General features: G+C 43.6%; 1 protein-coding gene across 18 annotated transcripts in view; it reads right to left on the minus strand.

Annotated features, from left to right (window-relative positions):
* Positions 1-19,161, minus strand: part of WIZ (WIZ zinc finger) — a 59,039-nt gene extending 39,878 nt beyond the window's left edge. For 10 of the 18 annotated variants that reach the window (XR_014544231.1, XM_083597647.1, XM_083597644.1 and 7 more), the window contains exons 1-2: positions 17,746-17,793; positions 8,794-9,254 (exon numbers count right to left, since the gene is read on the minus strand). Coding sequence is in view for 17 of the 18 variants with exons in the window: in XM_083597647.1 (XP_083453773.1) it covers positions 8,794-9,172 (379 nt within the window). In the remaining variant the exon portion in view is untranslated. Of the gene's footprint in view, positions 1-8,793; positions 9,255-17,441; positions 17,463-17,745; positions 17,794-17,902; positions 18,197-18,750 lie in introns of those variants that run through there. The other 8 variants (XM_083597652.1, XM_083597640.1, XM_083597648.1 and 5 more) reach the window with 5 other exon arrangements.
* Positions 19,162-23,735: the final 4,574 nt, after the last annotated feature.

Below are 23,735 nucleotides of genomic sequence, written 5' to 3' on the forward strand. Positions count from 1 at the left end.
CATCAGATGGCAACTGAGACTCTTCTACTTTCACCTACTCCCACTGAGATCGTGTTTTGGAGGAGCAGATTTGCCACCAGTTTCTACAAGTCATTTCCTATGTTATTTGGGGGAAATGTGCAATCCAACCCTGGATCAGTATTGTTCACATTTGTCTGCCAACATAATAACTGTTTTAAATGACTCCCAAAGCTTTTACAAAATGAGCTTGGAGGGAGTCATCTCACGGCATCTTGTAATTCCAAGTATTTGTCTGAAATTAACTGGAGCAGAGGTGGTCACTCAACTGAATGACCATTTGAGTCTATAGAAAGGTAAAACTGAGCCAAAATCTTTACTCTCAATCAACCTAGGGTGGAGGTGGTCAGAGGATATCAAATTCTAAGTAAATAGAACACAAATATTGCAGTCAGGATAAGTCAAGTAAATCAAGCACAAATCCATTATTGCTGACAATATTTTGGGGTTTAAACACAACTAAAAATTATGGTAGGTAGTGGTGCTACACCAGGAAGGGGGAAATCATTTTATTTTGGTATTTGCATCCTGCTTTTTCAAGGCAAAATGCCTTCACAAAGTGGCTTGCCAATAAATGCATATGGCATCAACCACAATAGACAGGATGAGATTTCATTTTAAAGGATATGGGGATAGACAAGAACCCCAGCGACAAATATAGTTTCTGAGTCAATTAAACAGAAGCTGACCACACATTTTCAAGCTAGTTATAAGGCTAGTCTAAGGATGAATATTGTCTGCCATTTTTATAAAACAACCTCTTAATTACAAACTCTCATTGACTACAGCTTTGCAGTAGAAATCTCCAGTCTGCCTAAACTGGCATAAGGGAACTTCATAATGGTGCTTCCAGACAGGGGCTTAATATTGTAAATGGGTCATGGAATATCACAAATTGATTATTGGCAATATTTAAAAATAAATAAATGTTGGATTTATTCAGAAAGGGTAAATCCGGATTACATGGGTGGGGAAAAATATGGGCTGGCATTTTGTTATCAATGACAAATTCCTTCTGAAGATGAAGGGGCTTTCAATATATATTTTTTTAAAAAATATGTATTTATATACTGCTTAATTGCCAGAGTTTGTGGTATGGCATGGATGCCTGCTGTTCAAAGAAGAGATGAGGAAACAAAAATACCACTGGGCACATCCCTAAAATAGTTCTTTGGATCCCAGTCTATGCAAACTAAACAAATTTGTATTTATTTTCTTGCTTTGGGTTTTATTCTGACACTGGTATATCTGGTGAGAGACATGAAGCTATATATAGCAGAGTCATTCTGTGTCCACAGGAAGTGCTGTTTAATCTCTCTCTGGTTCCAGAGATTTCAGACATTGCTCACACACATTTTCGAGCCTATCTTTGCAGTCTTAAGGGCTAGAAACTTGCATGAAAGGAACGAAATGACAACATGAATATGCAATATGCTAGCTTGTGTGTTCAATGTAAAAACCCTATCTTTCTGTGCTGCTGCAGCATCACAATACTGTCCGCCCGCTTAAAAAAAAATACCCGCGTAGACTTGGCATCAGATACCAACTATCTGTATGCCTCTCAAAGAGGCCAGATTTTCATTTTTTTGCAAACCACAGTTCGAAACAGACGGGGGACCTAAGCTGGAAACTGGCTGATAATTATGAAAGTCATTTGGAAATTACTATGTTCCCCTTCTCAAAGTCCTAAATTTTCTTAGAACTAATGCATGTGCAAGATTCCTTTCTGAGATGTAGATTAGTTTTCACGAGGCCACTTGGGATTTGTAATACACTGCCTAGGCAACTACAGAGCGCTCTCTTTCCTTCCTTGCAAGTTGCGTGTGATGCCACTTTGTCCCTTGATTAGCTGTTGCTCCATGTTTGTAAGCATGGGGCAGAGGCAGGAAGATGTGGCAGTGGTTGGAGCACTGGCACAGGCAGCAACACTTTTACTTGGGAGATGAGTGGTGAATGCTGTTCAGATGCAGACACCTCTTTTCCCCACTGGCCTTCTTCATCTCCCACCCGATCTTGCAAGTGGAGCCAGATCCAGGTCAGCAATTTTGCAAGTTTTCTGGCAGAAGTGGAAATCGCAGGGACAGGACTGGTTGATGTGGAGACTGAGAAGAGAGTGAGGTCTGTGCTATGGTGGGGCAGGGACAGAGGCTCACTCCAGTGACTGGATAATAGCTAGTTGTGTCAAAGTTAGAGTATGCCCGTTTTAGTTAAATGAGAGCTTCTGCGAGAAACAAGCTTGTGTGAGACACACAAGTTAAATGAGGAGGGGGATGAGTGACTGCTCAGTTCTGTTGAATGTAACCGTCCAGAAAAGTGCAGCATTAGGATTTTTTAAATCACTACATTTCCTGTCCCCAACACAACAGCCAGGCTTGTGATGTGTTTTTCTAAATGTTTACATGATACATACAGCCCAAGGGAGGACCTGTGAGTTATTTTATCTGGAAAATTCCTAGCTAAATTGATTGCTTGTGTAAAGACTTCAGAGCCACAGAAAAGTTTTGCTCAGAAAATTATATAGCCATTTTTAAGAGTTTCTAAATTTTGAGAATCAATGCACCACCCACAGACCTTTTTGAGTGCTTCGTTCAAGAAACAGAGAATACAATCATATTACCTTATATAGATGCATATTCTTGTAAATTTATTAATTTTAATTACCAGTAGAAACCCATATTTAGGGGCAAGGCATTTTGCCAGAGAAGCTACTCAGTTCCCAAAATATTTGCTGGTTTTAATATACTAGTGAGACAACAAGATCAGGTTTTTCTACACCCTCTCAACAAAAGCTTAGAAACTCCTACTGAAAGCAGGCTACAGTTCTACAGAATTACTTCATCCAGAGGTGGTGGTAATAAAGACACTGAGAGAATAGGGGACAAAATGACCAGGCCCATCACTGGAGAGAAAAGGGGGAAATAAATAGGTTTGCCATACATCCGGAAAATTCAGGACATGCCCAGAAATCGGATACCCAAAACAGCGTCTGGGGCAATTTTTTGGGGGGGGTTCTGGGGTTTCTTTGCAGGGCACACGGCGAGAGCTCCAACTGCCCATGGTGCCACTGCTGTTGGCACTGCCCGCTGCCTCCCTTGTTTGGCCGTGTGTGGCTGCGCTGTCGGGAAACTGCTTCTCTGAGGTGTGGGTGGTGCACTAGACGGCAGTGGCACAGTGTCCCGAGCGCAGTGAGCTGTTGCCGTGGCCGCAGTGCCAGCACCTTATGGTCATTTCCCAGGGGCCTGGACCCACCGTTTACATCTCCGAGCCTGCCCACCCGGCCACAAGGTGCGAGCGCTCCTCCCGACAACTCCCACTGTCTCCTGCAGGTAAAAGGGAGGCAACATAGGCTCATGTGCAAGTGAAGCAATGGCCAGACATGCCTGCTGAGGGAAGCGGGAAGGCAAGGAATCCAGGGTGGGTATTGGGGGGTGTCCAGATTTTTCAAATCAAATCAATCTTTATTACGGTCCAGAGACCCAACAAATCGTTACAAAGCAATGCACAATTCAGACAGCCTACCTCCAGGTTAAACAAGCATTTTGTTCAGACTTAAAGATAGGAATCATTGGTTCTTGCAACCACCGATAAAAACTTTGCCACTGCTAATGTTCTAGTGTTTGTCCCGTCTTCCAATAGGAACCCGACATAGTGAGCCTCTGATTTTCCCGGGAAAGGTACCAGCAAGGGTAATAAGATTTTTACTTTTTGAAATATGGCAAGCCTAAAAATAAAAGATAATGAAACTAAAGGCTTATATAATGTTTGGATTCGGTATAAAGATTTGTTAGAAAACAAAACCCCTAGGTGGTTGTCACCAACGGAGGCTAAGGAAGTGAAAAAACTTAATATGGAATCCAAATGGCCGAAGCATTGGGAAATTATAGAACATGAGGAGGGAAAAGTAAAATTGCAGAGTTATGAGAAGTTGAAACTTAAAGTAAGAGACTGGCTACATTACTACCAGATAAATGAAGTTTTTAAACAGGACAGGAAAATTGGCTTCCAGGTGGAGAGGTCAAAATTAGAAACAGAGCTTTTGGAACCCAGCACTAAAAATCTGTCAAGAATGTATAACTTGTTGCTGAAATGGAATACACAGGATGAGACGGTTAAATCAGCTATGATTAAATGGGCACAAGATATTGGTCATGACATTATGTTTGCTGACTGGGAACAGTTATGGACCACCGGTATAAAGTTTACGGCATGTAATGCCTTAAGAGAAAACATTATGAAAATGATCTATAGGTGGTACATGACTCCAGTCAAGCTTGCAAAAATTTACCACACGCCCAATAATAAATGTTGGAAATGTAAGGAAACTGAAGGTACCTTTTACCACCTTTGGTGGACGTGCCCAAGGATTAAGGTCTTCTGGGAAATGATTTATAATGAAATGAAGAAGGTGCTTAAATGCACATTTGTGAAGAAACCAGAAGCCTTTCTCCTGGGCATGGTGGGCCAATTGGTATCAAGGAAAGATAGGACGTTTTTTATGTATGCTACAACAGCAGCAAGAGTACTTCTAGCAAAGTACTGGAAGACACAAGAACTACCCACACTGGAAGAATGGCAGACCAAGGTGATTGACTACATGGGACTGGCGGAGATGACTGGCAGAATCCGCGACCAAGGGAGAGAGACGGTGGAAGAAGATTGGAAGAAATTTAAAGTTTATCTCAAGAACTGTTGCAAAATTAATGAATGCTAAAATGTTTTGGGTCAGGTAAAACAGAATTGCGGGGACAAATAATTGGATATGAGAAAAAGGATTCAAAGGGGAAAAAAGTGTTATAGTTGACATTGGGGCTTGCTGGAAAACTTTAAAACAGGGATGCAGAAAGGGGAGGTATGAGGAAGTCGATGAAAGAAGGTTTAAGAAAAAATGTGAAGAAATTATACATGTTTATATGTTTGTTTGTTTTTGTATTGTTTTGTATTGTCTATTATTATGTGTTAAAAAACCAATAAAAATTTTATAAAAAAAAAAAAGATAATGAAACTAAAGGCTGAACGCTACACACCTTTGTGTGACCCAACTCAGTGCATATGCTGTCACCTGTATGGAGTGCTGAAGTTTCTTGCCTTACTTCAAAGCCCTAGCAGTTAACCCCACAGCATGCCCAGCAGGTTTACTGAGCAGTCAAAGCAAAAGCAATAATGACCAGGCAAACCTGCTTCTTGCAGGCCACCAAACACTCAGTAGTTAAGCTGCCTTATTTTGCTAGTGACCATTCCCTTCCTAGAACTGTTCTTCTGGAGGATTCACATCATACTTGCTATTTTGTTTAAGCACACCTGTTCCTTGAACACAATTGGCCTACTATTTTCTTCTCCAATGCCCAACTCATCTAATGTGTTCAGATTACCGTATTTTTCGCTCTATAGGACGCACTTTTTCCCCTCCAAAAATGAAGGGGAAATGTGTGTGCGTCCTATGGAGCGAATGCAGGCTCCCTGGCTTCAGCGATAGCAAGGCAAAGCCTCCGAAGCCTGCGCTCCGGAGGCTTCACATTGCTTCCGCTGAAGCCAGGAAAGTCTGCTCTTTGAGGCTGGCGGTGGGGAAAGCAGCGCTTCCCCCATCGCCAGCCCCAGAGGATGGGGGGCAGCGGGGAGGCGCGCGACGCCTTCCCGCTACTCTCCAACCCTCCTGTGGGCTTTTGCGGGAGATGGGGGAATTCCCCCACCTCCCGCAAAAGCAGGCTCTTTAAAGGGGCTCCATGGCTTCTGCTGGCTTTTCTAGGAGGTGGGGGAATTCCCCCACCTCCTAGAAAAGCCCGCAGGAGCCGCGCACCCTTTAAAGAGCGAGCGGCTCTTGGGGGCTTTTCCTCAAGGAGGGAGAAGGGACTGACTGGCAGAGTCAGTCCCTTCTCCCTCCTGCGGGCTTTTGCGGGAGATGGGGGAATTCCCCCACCTCCCGCAAAAGCAGGCAAAAGCCGTGCGCTCTTTAAAGGCTGCGCGGCTCTTGCAGGCTTTTCTGCGAGGTGGGGGAATTCCCCCACCTCGCAGAAAAGCCTGCAAGAGCCGCGCAGCCTTTAAAGAGCGCGCAGCTCTTGGGGGCTTTTCCCCAAGGAGGGAGAAGGGACTGACTGGCCGAGTCCGTCCCTTCTCCCTCCTGTGGGCTTTTGCGGGAGATGGGGGAATTCCCCCACCTCCCGCAAAAGCAGGCAAAAGCCGTGCGCTCTTTAAAGGGGCTGCGCGGCTTTGCTGGCTTTTCTAGGAGGTGGGGGAATTCCCCCACCTCGCAGAAAAGCCCGCAGGAGCCGCGCAGCCTTTAAAGAGCTAGCAGCTCTTGGGGGCTTTTCCCCAAGGAGGGAGAAGGGACTGACTGGCCGTTTCAGTCCCTTCTCCCTCCTGGTCGAAAAGCCCGCAGGAGTCGCGCACGGCTCCTGTGGGCTTTTGCAGGAGGTGGGGGAATTCCGCCACCTCCCGCAAAAGCAGGGAGAAGGTCTTGGAGTAGCGCACAGGCTGCGTGCAGCCTGTCCACTGCTCCCAGAGCTGCGGGGGGGGGGATCATATTTTTTCCTTGATTTCCCCCCGTGAAAACTAGGTGCGTCCTATGGTCCGGTGCGTCCAATCGTGCGACAAATACGGTAATTCTCATCTGTCATAACTGAGATACCATCCATGACAGATATCTGTTATAACTGAAATACCAGGATGGCAGTCAGTGGTGTAGTGGAGCAAGGACAAAAACACTGCCACTTATGTCACAGTAGGGATGACAATATCAACTCCTGGGGCACTATCTGCCAATCCTCTGCATGCCAAATAAATACACTCTAGTCTTCTCAGAAACTAAGAAACTAAGCATAGAAAGAGGTGGGTTGTATTAGAACAAACATCTAAGGGTTAAGCTGCCATGTTATTTTGGAAAATTCTGAAATCCCTTTATTATGGCCAACCAGTAGGCCATAAAATAGAAAGGAACCTTCCAAGTCCAGCAGAAATTGTCATAGGACTGGAGGGTGGTTACGAATAAAAAGCTAGCTTGGAATTGACGTCAGCATTGGTTACAGGGATTGTCGTGAAGGGATTGCACTTCATCATTTAGCACTATACCACTGATGGCAGTACTGACTATCATCGGGACCTTGACAATATTTATCCCTGAAAGGAACCTATGAACATGGCAATCTCCTAAGAAACAAATGCCAGTGGTGCAACACAGTATGTTATTGAGAAAAGAGCAGGTCACAGCATCAGCCATGTCCAAGCTAGTTAATACTGCTGTATAGCCCAAGAAGATGATATAAAACTGAAGTGTCAGAAACAGAATGTCTTGTGCAGGGGTGACCCACTCCTAACCCACAGGACTAACCGCACCCCCCCCAAAAAAAAAAAATCCACCCCAAGAGCAAACCACAGCACAGGCAAAAAAAAAATAAAAAATAGATACAGTGCTGAGGTAAGGCTGTTGTTTCATGCTATACATATTTCTCTGTCCTCCTTCATGACTAACAGAAACAAAACAAGCTAGGTAACCAGGAATAAGCCAACACCACCAAATGTGTGAATTTCATACAAGTTGTAGGATTCAGCTTTCCTTGGCATACAATACAAGGAACATTTGAGCAGAGTTTTGATTTTCTTTTAAGCACTTCAAACATACAGATGGGTACCCAGCCTCCAAAGAACTCAATGATTCACAAAACAGCAGGCACAGAGAATGTCAAGGCGTTATGCTGCTCATCAGTAACAACATTCAGTGAATGCCTCTGACACATTCCACACTGTGGTCACAACAGCAATTCATGGCACTCTCTGGGGGGAAATGCTGTGTTTACAGAGTCACGTTTACTTACTGTACAGTATGTTTGTTCTTCGTAAGTAAGTGCTTCCAATGTCTAAGTTCTTTTAGAAAATGTACTCTGCACTCGGAATGAGAGCAGATTCTTCTGCATTCCTGTGGAACTACAGAAGTGTTCGATGTCACCTCAGCATATTCCTATGTTGTGCACGTGTCTCATAGACAAAGAACACCACAAACGGCAGCAGAGGAAAATGGCAAATCAGCCATTTGTAGCAGAGGGGAAAGTGGCAAAGCTCAGGAGGAGCAGGAAGCACTGCACCTGTTGCAGCCTTCTCACAGTCTCAATTACATACACGGGATAAGGACAATTTCTGTTGTATGTACTTCTTTTAAACATTTGTCTTTCACAGTTTTCCTTGGAATGTACCACTGCACAGTGCTACAGGCTATTTACCTTAAATAGGCATAAAGAGGACTATCAGTTAAAACATGCATGCCCAAACGGCTAAAGCGCAAAACAGCCATTTTTACTTGCACAGTTGGCATATGAAGTCAAAGGATACTATTAGCGTCACAGCTTTGACAAACTTATGATATACTGTAAATACTTCAGAGTATTAGTCTGCATAAAACAGTTATTGGGCTAGGGCTTTCTACCATGCACCACTTAAATTCAGACCCCTGTCTGTGGTGCTGAACTCACAAGTTACAACTAGGCTGCTGAACTCTTGAGATCCATTTTGATCCTCTTTCTATATGTCACAAGCAAACATATTACAGGCCACTTCACACATTGCACTGAAGGAAGTGCACAGTCTTCTACTTGGATGCAATTAGTCACAGCAACAAAACCATCTCGCAGTGGCTTCAGACGATTCTCTAGGCTGATATTTCTTCACTTTCATCTCAGAGGCCTGCCTGGCCTCTACCTTTTATCTACCTTGAAAGAAACAAACCTATAAAAGTTGTTTTGCTTTGTTTTTTTTAAGAAAGTGCCTGACATTACAATGCACTGGACTTACCAGTCACTTTACAGGCTTCCAAAGCAGCATCTGGCTGTTGATGAGTAAATGGTGTCAAAAAGCTGGGCTCCTCTTTACGGTTACACATCTCATCCGTCACTTTCCCCTCTCTACTTGCTGCTTCTAGTTTCTCTGAAGAACCAGGGACAGTCTTCTTGAGAACAATCTCCCCTTCCTTTGACGCCCCCACCAAAGCCACATTTTCCAGAGATGTTTTTGCATCTTTAATAAAGGCAGTTATTCTTTCTTCACCTTGAGGGCACTCAAGGGCAGCAAAATCCTCTTTTTTTGACACCAGGGACATTGGTGCAGTATTTTCTCCATCATCCTTGTGCTCTTTCTGCTGTTCTGATAAAGCAGTGGGAATAGCTTTCTCCATTCCTTGTGGATTTCACCGTGTCAATTTGACAAACCAAACATCAAGGCTTTGGGTGGATTTGCATCAATTACTGCCAGACAACCTATAATAAAAAAGTGACAAAATGTTCAAAAGACTAAATTTCACACAAGTCCTTTTCAGACATTTTGGTTAAGATGCAGTACACTCAACAGCTTCTGAATTTATATAACAAATGCTTAAAAAATTGTAGCTAAGGCCTAAGAACAGCTCACATTTCTGGTGTGGAGCACAATTCCTATTTCAACAGACTAGCATGCTACAAGAAAATGAAAAATATGAAAAATGAAAAACATATTAACCTCAACTTCACTGTAGGACAGAGGGTGGCCAACCTGCAGCATGTCAAACAGGTAGTAGTAGTAGGTTGTAGCATGCCCAGACTGGACAGGAAGGCTGGCAGGTCTGGCCATGACCCAGTAACAAGTCTGAATCAGTCCTGTGGTGCCAGCTCAGTCCCTGACTCAGCAGCCTTGAAGCCACTATAACCTTTGTGAGGGATTGCAAACCTGTGGGCCTCTAAATGTGGTTTGTCTACAGGTCTCCTCATTTTTGACCACTAGCCGTGATGGCGCCTGAACATCATGTGGAAGCCTACAGGTTTTTCACACCAATTCTAAGTGGTATTATATCATGCTTTGGGCTTTCTCGTTATTTGGCAACAGTGGCTATTAGCCATAATTGTCATGTTCTACCTCCACTGCCAAGAGGCAGTATGCTTTGAATGGCAGTTGTTGTGAACCAACGGTGGGGAGAGTGTTACTGCACTCAGATACCGAGTCTAAACTTCCCAGAATAGGCCCCTGTGTTTGGCCACAGTGCTGGACTAGGTGGTCCTTTGGCTTGATCCAGCTGATCTCTAAATGTTCTTATTATCACAATCAAAGAGTCATAGGGGGTTTCCCCCCCTACAACTGACTACCATGACTATCCTTCTGGAACTTGCCAGGAAGATTGTCCACAATGAATTATCTAGTTTGGGATTTAAGAGTAGGTCCATACCTTCACTATAAAATAACAGCGGGATGAGCTCTATAGACTTCTCCGCATCCTTAATGAAAAATGTGTCTTAACCACATTTTAGCCGTTGCCAAGATGTTTCTGAATGGGAACTTGAGGCACTAATAGTGCTGCAGCACAAGCATTAAATTGTATCACTGCAATCTATGCTCACAAATCAAGTCATCTCCTCAGAGGAGAATGGTTGCATTGAGTGCAAGTGAAAACAAGGAAGGGTAACTGTATAACACTTATGTTCACCAGGTCCACAGGGATACCCTACTTCCCTTACAACAGTTTTCTTTTATCTTGGCTGTTGGACTACAACTCCCACCAACCCTGATGGGAGTTGTAGTCCAACAGCATCTGGGGACCTCACTTTAGAGAACACTGCCTTACACGACACCTGATAGGATCCACGGTTCAACAGCTGTAATGGGATGCAAGGGCAAAGCATTCCACATAAATAAGCAAAAGACATTACCATCATGGGGTGATGGGAAAGAGAGGAATCTGCTGAATTGTGGGCTGGTCTGCAACAATGAAGCCAACTCAGATCAGCATCAACAGAAATAAATAATAATAATAAATAATAATAATAATAATAATTTGTTATTTATATCCCGCCCATCTGGCTGGGCTTCCCCAGCCACTCTGGGCGGCTTCCAACAAAATATTAAAATACAGTAATTCATCAAACATTAAAAGCTTCCCTAAACAGCATTCACAGCATATTGATGCAATCCACCTTTGGGATATCATAATTCAAGGGATGTGCTCTTGGGAATTTTCTTTTACCTTCCTCTGTATACTCATAATGACTATGCCTACACACAGGATTTACACTGTTTGTTATCGAATTATGTGAAATCTTCTGTTTTCCAACTAGCTACTATGCCATTTCTTATCAACGCTGCTCTTTCTAGTTTCAGGCCTACAGAACTGAGCTAAACCCTCATAAAACAAATTTTAAAGCAAGACATAATGGAGTTCATTGTGGGTTCAGGCAATTCCTTCAAACTGGTACTATCACACTGAACAAAATAATATGCTGAAACCAATTTCATACACAGCAAGAAATACAGGACTCATTAATGCATTTTAGACATGTCCTATTAGTTTAAATATATTTATATATTTATTAATAAGAACCCCTATTTGTTTCAGAGATCCCAATTAATTCTCGGCACAGAAACCACCTTTCTTCTACAACTGGCTGTGTATATATTATCTCTCACGCACATCCACTACATGCTCTTGTCACTGGGCCCCTCTTACGAGTCCTATTATCTCTTCAACTACCCCACACCCTGACCAGTTGAACTAGCTACCAGTGAGACACAAATTATTTTTGTCCAAATTTATCAGTTCCAATGTCATTCTACATTAAAACTGACTGGGGAGAACACATGCCATGAACATACAACTTGCTCTCTATAAAACTTTAATTTCAAAATCATTATTTTGCACTCTGGATTACCTCACAACTTTCCTCAGCAATTAATATGAAATATACTACCACATACACACAGTCCTCAGGTAAAGGACACATAACAAACAAGACAATGTCAATGAATCACAGTATTTGGGAATCTACTGTTAACAGCCCAGTCCATTTCATGTTTATAGAGTCTCATGAGCAGAACCATAATCACAGGATGATCCTACCAGCATAAGGGAACTCCTCCATATTCAAGCCATTGGGTTCACTGCAACTTAAAGGTAAAGGTAAAGGGACCCCTGTTAAGTCCAGTCGCAGACAACTCTGGGGTTGCAGCGCTCATCTCGCCTGGCTGAGGGAGCCGCCGTACAGTTTCCGGGTCATGTGGCCAGCATGACTAAGCTGCTTCTGGTGAACCAGAGCAGCGCACGGAAATGCCTTTTACCTTCCAGCCGGAGAGGTACCTATTTATCTACTTGCACTGCATGCTTTCAAACTGCTAGGTTGGCAGGAGCTGGGACCGAGCAACGGGAGCTCACCCCGTCACGGCTTACTTACAGGTAAATGGGCCTCAGGCTGAAAGCCTATACTCACTTATCTAGGAGCAAGCTCCTTTGAAACGGGATTTGTACTTCTAAGTAGACATGGGTTTTCACATACATGTGCATACACTGGCAGCTAAGAATTCTATACAGACTTTTTTCTCTCAGGCTTCCCAATACTTAGAGAGGGCCCCCCCCCCAAAAAAAATACACTTAATGAAACTGCGAAAGAACTTTAGGTTAAAATTCAAGCCAGAAATTTAGCAATGGAAAAGAAGTGACCACAGTATGCTTCAAAAGCTTAAACCCCAAATCAGAAAGAACTAACTAATTACAAAACAAAATGAATTCGTCAGTCAGAGAACTATCTTCATTTAATAATATTTTAGCAGAGCAGACATAAGAGGCCCTTACATGTTGCCTAGTCCACAGGCATCATGTTATTATCCTATAGGGCTACTTCTATCGAGCCCAGATTTGTTCTCTTTCTACTGTACTTGCTAGAATCTAGTGCCAAGATGCAGAATGTCCATTTGGAACCTCGAGAAGTGCTGTAACTTAGCAGTGAGCACTGAAGAGTGTGCACAAACCAGTGCAAGCAACAGAGCAACAAATGTAGTTACCACTAGGAGGAGATAGATGCCCAAAAGTGGTGATAAGTGAGGCTATGGCAATCAAAGTAAACACATGTGGCTGGTGCATGAGAGGTGCAAGATAAAATACAGGAGACAACAGCTTAGCAAGTCTTTTTCCTCAAGGTGACAAACTTGTTGCACCTTTCTTCCATACAGGCTGTTCCTGGATGACACATTCACCAGACGAGCCACAATAATCACCCTGAAACATGTCTTCCCAATCTGTCACACTGTGGCATGTGCCAGGAGTGACCTTGTAAATCCAGTATTAGTTCACAAAGATGCTACAGAAGAAGAGCAGCAATAACATTAGGTCTATATACATAAATACTTTGCCTGGCATCATCATCATAATCATGAGAGGCAATTTGGTTCTCAAATTTGGTTCTCAAACTGCCTGCCCTATTAGGTTCTTCTTCTGGTTTTGAGGCTGAAGAACTAAACAGGCCATGCCACCAACAAGCTACCTCTGACAACTATCATTGCACAGAAAATACTTGCCAAGGTAGACTGATGCACTGCCAGAATTCCTTCTGTTGTGCACCTTTGCCAGGAGGAAGCAGAGCAAATTACTCAAGGAGGAAATTATTTTGGCAGTTACTGAGTAATTAATTTTTCTAAAGTGGCAGTTATTAAAAGCACAGTTCAGGCACTCAAAATTGCCACAACAGCCTTTTATAGGGTTAAGTTCAGAAATATAATACAGAAACTTCATCATTTGCCACAGATACTGTAGAAAAACACAGACACAAAAAATGAAAAAGAATGGGATTAGTTCCACAGAAAGGTTTCACACAGCAATACAAGTTCACAATTTAAAGATTATTATAGTCTGGATCCACCAAAACGTGCTGGAGCAGGTACAATTATCAAAACCATTTAAATGAAACTAAACTGCAATAGCATATAAGTTTACTCTGAAGTAAGGCCCGTTATATTTTTCCTCAGGTTAGAGTGCACAAGATTGCAGCCTAGAAATGATATTTCTGTTTCTAAAGCCCAAACTGTGTGTGTGTGTGTGTGTGTGTGTGTGTGTGTGTGTGTGTTTGTATGTAAAACTTCCTGGTTAGCAGACCACAGTTGTCATGTCTTGTTGAATGCCTTTATGTACCACTTTCTGTCACAAGTGACCTCTAGACAGTTTAATTTAGTGGTACAGTATATAGAAGCAATGCAACTTGAAAGAGAAAAATCAATCTGATGAAGAATTTGAGAAAATTATTTAAGTAACACTATCCATGTACAAGTTTCTTTACAGACATTACTCTGGGGAGACATGCCTCAACCCCAGAGAAGTTACAATCTGAATTTTCCCATTGTGGCTTAGGCAATGTGAGCAGAGAGAGACTATGAACAGATCCAAGAAGAGTTTTCAAAGAATCTTTTCAGGAGCTGTGGTCTCTTGCCTCCGAAAGTATGATAATTTACACAAAGAAGTGCTCTTTGGGCTCTCTTTCTCTGGCACCATACATAGGGCCATGTTCACAGAAACCCTTCCACATATATTATTTTTCTGAAGATGCTAAATAACCTGCCTATATTGTTCTATACCTTGCTGCATTTCAGCTCAGAAATTCATCTTCAAAACATAAGGAGAGCCTGCTGAATCAGGCCAATGGGCCCACCTAGTCCAGCATCCTATTCTCACAGTGGCCAACTGGATGCCCGTGGGAAACTCACAAGCACAAAAGCATCCTCCCCTCCTGTGGTTTCCATCTTCATCATAAGCCAATTAACAGAGCTACTATTACAGTAAAATGTTATGAAGCGTTTTAATAACTTGGTCACAATGAAAATACCATGCATTCAGTCTTTCAGCTGCAATCACAAGCCTTCAAATACACAGGGCATAGCTAATCAACAACAGCCTGAACATGCAAGCAGACTGAGTTCTAAATTTAATAAAAACAAGCCTTTTCTTTTAAAAGAAGTTAATTCCACAGCTTCAGTGCCAAATGCATGCATACATATGAGCCTTCATCTATTACTTAGCAGGTCTTCCCATTACATACATTTCTGCAGTAACACATCATGGAGGAACCAATAAGCAACTGTTAGAGGCCTAGGGAATACTAGCAGGCAAAAGAAGCCCCGTTTTCCATCACCAGTCAAGCAATCTGCCACCCACGAGAGGCAAAGAACAACTCTCCAAGGTGTGCAATCAAATAGTAAATTCTGTTTCTACCTGTCCCCACCAATTTACTTATCTTTTAATATTTCTATACAGTACTGCTTTTCAGTTTATTCCCCCCACAAGTAAGTTTATAACAATAAAAATAACCATATACTAAAAACAATTAGTGTCAAAACTGTCCGGCAGAAATAACAATATACATACTAGATAAACCTCTTTGGCAGAGAACTCCATAAGTGGAGGGCCTTCCCCAACCAAGAGAGACTTCTCTCCAGTTACCACTCACCTCATCTCACATTATTCCTAAAAGACTCCCAACAGCTTACTTGTTTTCCTGCCTGTGTCTCTATAAGAAACATGAAAGCTAGGAGCAGAGCAAAGGAATCTGATAGCTTTAGTAAACTCTAAGCCCTAGCTGGACTTTTCATCTCTTATTTGACCTAAATCTGTAACTTCTAGAAAGGCAAACAGTTACAAGCCTGCAGTAAGGGAGACTTGGAGTCACTCTTCACTATCAGTCTGTTGGGAGTAATTAAAAAGGTACCACTGACAAACCTTTACATATAGGATGCCCTGTAAATGCCTGTTTTAGATCTTTTTAAGAGTTTTCATTCCTTTAGGATTACAGCAGTCCTCATACACTGGCCTGACTTGCACATCACACTAAGCTAAACCATGGCTTAGCTCAACATAGCAGCAGGAAGACTGGAAGAGCAGCAAGGCAGTCACATTATCTTCTCTGGAAGCCGACACACCTACATGATCACATTAAGTCATGGTTTGGCTTAGTGTGACATGTAAACCAGGTCACTGTGTCTTTTAGCTGAGCATTATATGGGTATCATAGAATCACAGAATTGTAGAATTGGAAGCGATCATGAGGATCATCTAGTCCAACCCTCTGCCATGCAGGAATCTTTTGTCCAATGTGGGACTCAAACCTCTGATGCTGAGATGAAGAGTTTCATGTTCTACCGACTTGAGCTATCACAGCTACAAGTATTAATTGGTTAATTGAACTAATCAATGGCAATGAATATTCATCAGAGACTGGTCAGATGAAGTGGACTAGTCCACAAAAGCTTATGCTATAATAGATGTTAGTCTTTTAAATTGCCACAAAATTATTCATAGATTTTGCTGCTACAAATTAACATGGCCATACCCCTGAAACTCATCTAAAACTACATAGGCAAATGCATGTAATGTGGTGGACTATATATTTTAAGGTTCAAATAGTTCATCCTGAATGTTATAACTTTTCCAAATTCCAACAGGCAGCACTGAACCTTTCTTCTGGCCATGTTCAGTAAAGCAATCCTTTGCTGCAGATTACTAAGTCTCATTTTACTGCTTTTTGCATGTAATTAAGGGAGGTATACATTTTGTCTCACTCCACATCCCAACACCAATGGTGCCAAAAATCAACAATACATACTATCTCCCTGAAAAAATATTCATTATGCAGTTCTTCTATCTCCGTCACTAAGCATGCCTTTCACTCTCACTGTACACAGGTTAAGATGCATCCAAGTACTCTCAACAGTTCTGGCACTACCTGTTCTATTTCACCTTCAGCATCCGACTACTTCCTTTCCAATGGACAGTGCCAGCTGAAAATACGGAAACTAAGGTCTGCAAATGACATAACCACTTAACACAGGAAGACATCTGGGTATGGTACAGATAAACGCAATATAATAATTTAAGCAGAAAATGCCTCACCCCATATTAACTTCAAAACATTTTAAAGTGCACCAATATTGTCCAAGGCATCATATTTCACAACCTGATAGAAACAATGCTTACTCAGCACAGTCACAATAATTTCTATTGGTCTTCCTTCCAAGTAAGTAGGTTTAGGATAATAGTCTTAAGCACTGTCCTAACCGATTCTTTGATTTGCTGCAGCAGCAAACCTTTGGCAAATTGCCCAAGTGAGAGCACGCACCAAATAAATTACCACTATCAATGGATAGGAAACTTACTTCTTAGTGGACATGTATAGGATTGTGTTGCAAGTCCCACAGAGTGCAATGGGGCTAACTCTCTCAGGTAATCAAGTACAGCAACTTAAAGAGGGGGGAAAGAGGCAGACATCTGACACAAAGTAGACCTATCAAAGACAAGCTATGTCTGTGAGTCCTCATCCTAATGGGTGCAGCAGTTCCGTGTATTGCACTAGTTCAAGCTCATCCATTTCTCACAAGTATAACTTCATGTAACAGAACATGACAACACCGAGGAACTGTGCCAAGGAGAAGACTGTGGCTTTTTTACAATGAAGCCCCCAAACTCTTGGATCTTTGGGTCAAGCAAAAGGCAGGTGTCTTCTCTTGTCCCACCCCCCTCGAGGCTCATTTCCTCTCCTCCCAAAGGAAACACTGACTTGCTGAAGTACCTTGGGAATCATTCATGCCCCCACCCTAAGCACTACCACCCCACTCACCCACGCAGAGGGTGTGTGTCCCTTCATGAGCATCCCGCTCAGTCTCATCACCTGATGCCAGGTCCGGATGCCCATCACTCCACGCACACCTGTGACCCGCCTGCCGCTCGGAAGTCCTTCGACGGACACCTTCCCCCTTCCCCGGCACCTGTCCGCCTTCCCGGGCGCCTCCCCCCAGTCACCTGCAACCCTCTCGGGTGTGCCTCGCCGCCCAAGCCTCCTCGAGAGCGGGCACCTGCCACCTTCCACCTGCCCCATTCGGACTCCCCAGCACTTGACCTCCCCACTCCGCTCCGCTCCAGGGGGGAAGAGCAGCCGGAGCTCCCGCCCGGCTCGTGGCCTACCTGTCACTTACCTCCCTGACAGCAAGGCTCATTCACGGGCGCTCCTTCCCTCCTCCTCCCTCCTTCCCTGTCACTTGCCCTCCTCCTAGGCACCGCCTCCTCGTCCCCTCCTGGCTCCATCCCCTCCGGTCAGGTCCTCCTTTCCCAGCCTCGCCGGGGCGCACTCACCATCTTGCGCCCAGTGCTGCCGCCGCCGCCGCCCCGCGCTGGGTGCTCAGGGCTTTCTCGTTCCCCCTCGGCAGCCCCGCTGCACCCTCCGCTTCTGCCCTCCACCCGGCTCCGGCCTCTTCAGCAGCAGCAGCCGAGGCCGCCGCGCCGGGGACATGGCTCCTTTAAATCCTCCTCCTCTCTTTCAGCTTCTCCCCCCGCGCCACCACTCCCCGCTCCGTCCCACCAACTCCCTCCCTTTCTCTACCCGGCCAGCCCAGCTGCCTGCGCCGCTCCCGCCGCGCCCCCCTCCCCTCTCCTCCTTCCGAGTCGCGACCGCAGAGCGTCTCTAGCAACGCGACAGCAGCGGCGCCATGTTGGGAGAGGCAAAACGAACTCTTCCCCCCCACCTCTCGCTCCGGGATGACGTCATGGGGCCGCCGAGGCCAGGGCCTCGGGCAACTATATTGCGCGAGCGGGGCAGGCTGGGGTTTGGTGTCTGAACTAGCTAACGGGCCGGGGCACTGGGACAGCTGTGGTGACTCAACTTGCCCAGGGTCAAAGCAAATACCCTCCGAGCTGTGGCAACGTGGCTTCTCTCTTGGTGGCCACCTGTCTCCGGAAAAGAAAACCAGGCGCGGGCCACGTTATGTCCAAAAGCCCGTGGCCATTGGGGAGGAGGGAGAGAGGGCAGCGGGCAGGTGTATTGGCGCTTCTTGCCAGGAGTTACGCCTGAGAAGACCGGCTGGGGCAGTCGCCCCGGGAGGGAGGGAAGAAAGGAGGGAAGCCTGCATGGCTCCTTTCTCGTTTCACCGGCCAGCGGCTCCTGTCACACGACGTCCAGAAGCGCTAGCCTCGAATACACTTACTTCTGACTTGGTCCAGCACGCATGGCGGGAAGGAGGCGCGCCCCCTATCGGAGAGTCCTATTGCTAACCCCCTCAGCGCCCCGAAATCAAAGCGAAAGGGCGCCAGAAGAACCCATACACACAAGTTCTTCAGCCTTTGATATGAGTGGGGTTTAGCTGGGTGGCAAACCTAAAAGCGAGCGATCCGGCCGCATCAGGCGTCCAAGCACCCAGGGCGAGTGGATGTTTCGCCACGCAGGCGAACGCCCGTGTTCCGAAGTGAAGGCGGGACAGCCCACCCCACCCTTGTAAACACCAATCAACAATACTGATAATGAAAACGTATTTACTCTCCACGACCAGAGGAATTAGACATTCATTCTTTGAAGCTGTGCATTAAAGCCGCCCTCTTAATTTTGGAAATTTTTTTTTTGTTTGTTTCACTTTGCTTTCATTTAATCCAGAAATAATTGAATAAAAATAAAAGATCATCAGAGTTGACTGCCAAGTATGCATGCCTGTGGGCTTCACACAGGCACTGTGAAATCAGGATGCTGGACTAAATGGGCATTTGGCCTGATCCAGCAGCTTCTTATGTAATTACAGGATTACAACTTTAGTATTAACAGAACAAAAAGCAAGCCTGGCCAGATGAAAACCCTGCACAACCAAGAGACTGTGATTCCTATAATAAAATTACCAGGGCTTGTTCCAGTCAGCAGATCTCCCCTCTGTACATTTCTCCAACATTATTACACCATCCAGCATTTTCCAAACATCTAGCCCATGATTCCAATCTCCTATTTTGTCTCTCTATGATCCTCATGAAACCCAACGCTGCAATACTATTTAGGTTTACTCAGAAGTCCCACTGAATTCTTTGAGAGGCTACAATCCTACACCCGCTGAACTTTTTGTGACTTCTCTCCTTGAAAATGTCTCCAGTAATTGAACTGGAAAGATGGCATCAGGAAAAGGGGGGTGGGTGAGAGACCCAAATTGCCCTTACAATTTGGGGTTGCATTGTCATCATAAAGTTCCCTCAGACAGTATAGCAAGCCATTAAAAGAAAATAACACTGGCAAAGTGTAAAGGTAAAGGATCCCTGGACAGTTAAGTCCAGTCAAAGCTTCAAGCCGAGGGAGCCGGTGTTTGTCCACAGACAGCTTTCCAGGTCTTATGGCCAGCATGATTAAACAGCTTCTGGTGCAATGGAACACCATAAAGCATGGAAATGCTTTTACTTTCCTGCCAAAGCAATACCTATGTATCTACTTGCACTGGTGTGCTTTCAAACTGCTAGGTTGGCAGAAGTGGGGACAGAGAAACGTGACCTTCCAACCCGCAAGCCCAAGACGCTCAGTGGGTACTGGCAAAGCTAACTGATATTCACACCATGTAAGTGACCTTGCTTCCCAGGCTGCTATGCTTAAAAAGACCTCATAAATGCTTGATACCTTAGAAGAGCTGATACTTGTCAGAATAAGATATTATTATTAATTATATCTCTATACTGCCCTTCAGCCAAAGATCACAAGGTGGTTCACAATATTGGTCAAAACCAGCACTTTGAATTGGGCCTGGAAACTAATTGTCACCCAGTGCAGTTGGGCCAGGATTGATGCAATATGCTGAAACCTCTTGTCCTGGTGAGCAACCTGGCTGCCAAATTCTGCACCAGTGAAGTTTCCAAACCATCTTCAGAGGCAGTTCCATGTATAACAGTGCTATAGTACAGTGCTTTGGTTCAGTTAAAAGTAATGTGCAAGGGCAAATGCCAAAATAAGTCAGGAAGGGAGTCTGTTAATTGTAGCCACAGGTCACTGACTTGCCTGACTCTCTGCTGTCTTTATACCACTGACATCCCCATTCCATACTGTTACAAACTAAATAGTAACTGTTAGGGCCACAGTGGCCAGATCTATAAATGGCCACAGTATCTATAAATAGTTTACTGTATTTTATAGTATTTATATAATTTGTAATAAACCTAAAATAGCTTTAATCTGCCCATTTTGTGACAATGAAGTAAGTCTTTAGACCTCATGTGCTCAACTCACCACTTGGGGGCCACATGCAGCCCTTGGGGACCTTCAAGTGTGTCTTGCATAGGTGACCAAGCAGCCTTTACTTCTGAGTGTTGCTATCTCTCTGCCATGATTGGGCTTCCATATATATAAGATTTTCCCCAGCCTGCCGAGCAGCTGTTTGGCAGGCTGGGGATAGTGCAGTTCTGATGGTGAATATGATGCACAAGGTGGGGAGGGGGGCCGGGGCTGTCCACCACTGAGATGTGCCTCTGCACTGCCGTGTGTGATCATTTGGGGCAAAGAAGTTGTACACTACTGATATATATATAACCATATGCATTTAAATATTAATAAAGATTCAAAGAGATTCAAATAAAGCAGGTACACTTTAAAAAAAATAATTTATTACATAGCATTCTGTTGAGGTAAATTAGGGCCCAGAACCATCCAGAAAAGGAAGTGGGTAATTACTGGAGAAAATCAGTTTATCTTCACAAGATGAAAGGAAATGGCCAAATGTGTGGTTGGTTGGTAGGCAGCAGTTAAACATTCATAATCTGAGAACTGAGCAAACTGTTTCTTCATGTACACAGAAAAACAGACTCTGCTCCAGCTATAGCCAGTCATTACTAAGGACCTTTGAAAGCAATGGAAAGAAAATCACAACCCTTTTGCTTTTCATGTGACTTAGACCACATGCATGTCTACTCAGAAATACTGTAAGTACCACTGAATTCAACTGTGTATCCCTAGGTAAGTCTGTGTATAGGGTTGCAGCTCAACATTACCTGGAGTGAAGCTAATAAATCTGGTAAGAGAGCAATTAAATTTTAGTTTTAAAATTTGCTTGCGCTCAAATTTATAGCATGATATTTTTAAACAAGCCTGGTTTAAATCAACATTTTTAATCATCGAGTTTCATCTACCCTGATTTATTATGTGTTCTCAGCACTCAACATTTCTGCTTTTACCTTGCCCCACGCCTTCTTTCTCTATACAGTGGTACCTTGGGTTAAGTACCGGTACTTAATTCGTTCTGGAGGTCTGTTCTTAACCTGAAACTGTTCTTAACCTGAAGCACCACTTTAGCTAATGGGACCTCCTGCTGCTGCCGGAGCACGATTTCTGTTCTCATCCTGAAGCAAAATTCTTAACCTGAGGTAATATTTCTGGGTTAACGGAGTCTGTAACCTGAAGCGTATGTAACCTGAGGTACCACTGTATTCTCCCACAACTGCAACTGCCTGAGCACTCACTCAGCCTCACCCTCCTTCCTGCCTGAAACCTCCACTTCAAAAACAGTGCACCTTATTATTGTGCAACTGACAATGATGTAATAGTCTACAACCTGCTCTTTTTTTGGAGATGTTCTTTTAGTAATGGTTATTAAAATTAATTTTTCTTTTTACATTATCCACTCCTCTAGTTTCGCATTGCAAACTCCTTCTGAAGCTCTTCCAGTGTGAACATAATGTTACATGCAGCACAAGATTCCAGGAGTATCTGTGCTCTTACCAGGGTCTGTGTTTCCTTTTGGATAATAAGGCACATTGCCTTCATCATTAGGGAACATTCATGTTCTTTTCCTCATCTCCTTCCAACACCCAGTGATCTGAACTCAGAACCTCTGGATGCAGACTGCCTGCTAGCATAGGCAAAGGGATCCCTACTTTTTACATACGATGACTATCATAGATATCATAATTTAATATATGGCTGGTGGACAAACACCAGGACACAATTTTTCTAAGAAAGGATGGTGGGTGATCTAAAGCTGCTGCCTGGGTGTATTGTACAGATCTTGGCATCTTGTCAAAGCTAGAGTCTGTCAGTAATTATCTGATAAGTATACTTCCCTACACCTCATTAAACATCTTTGTCTGCTGACCAAATGGATCAAATGAGCTTCTTGAGGACAGCTCTCATGTGCACTAATCCAATAATTTTGACTTGCATAGTGCAAGTGGTGCGGTCTGCGGTTGTTATATAACTTATATCCAACACAGCAAACAATAATCTTTAGCTTTTCCCTCCACGTGTCATATAAAATGTTACAGCTCCATGAAAGCTCTTTATAAGAAATTGTTGCAGAAAGAGAAGCAATCTTTAATCACTGGAGCTTGAACTTTTCAAGAACATAAACTGCAGTTAACGGCTTGTCGGGTGGAAAAGATGTACATTCAATATGTTGTGCATTTAATCAAATAAATAAAGTTTCTCTAAACAATGTAAGGTAATGTTTTTTAAATATCTTTAAATTTAAGTTTTCTATTCTTTCCATTATGTTTCATTAAGTTTCAACATTTTTAACATATACAATCAAAACACAATTTCTTCTTTTCTCTTATTTTTATCGACTTCCCACCCCATTTTCCATGAAGTTGTTGTTTCTCCCCTTCTGCTCCCCCACATCTTCTATCTATTAAATCATAACCACAATATTATAATCTAATCACTTTTGTTGCTCATAGCTCAAATCCTGCTCGTGAGTTCATTATACAGCCATACCTTGAAATTCGTACGGAATCCGTTCTGGAAGTCCGTTTGACTTCCAAAATGTTCAGAAACCAAAGCGCGGCTTCCGATTGGCTGCAAATAGAGACTTCTCCCTCAGGACTTTCAGAAAGTCAATTTATGTATTAGGTGCACATTTGCTTAAGACTAGGTCCTGGTGAACTCGGTGGGAATTATTTCTGAGTAAACATGGATAGGAGTGGGCTGGCTGAGTCTGCAACACATGTATCTTCTGTCTCACCTTTCTAGAGCATTTGGAATTAGGACATAAGGAGAGCACAGCTACCTGTTAGCCTAATTAGAGAGAGGAATTGGCATTAGGGACATAGCCTCACACTACACATACACATAAGTTCATTAATGAGGCTCTTGAAACTCCACAGTGCTATTTCTTCCTTATCTGTACTGTACATTAAATGGACAACTTTATGAAATGAAGGGGCTGAACATATTGTCCCTGCA

The sequence above is a fragment of the Podarcis filfolensis genome, assembly GCF_964270895.1.
Source record: "Podarcis filfolensis genome assembly, chromosome: 2".
In the NCBI taxonomy this organism is placed as follows: Eukaryota; Metazoa; Chordata; class Lepidosauria; order Squamata; family Lacertidae; genus Podarcis; species Podarcis filfolensis.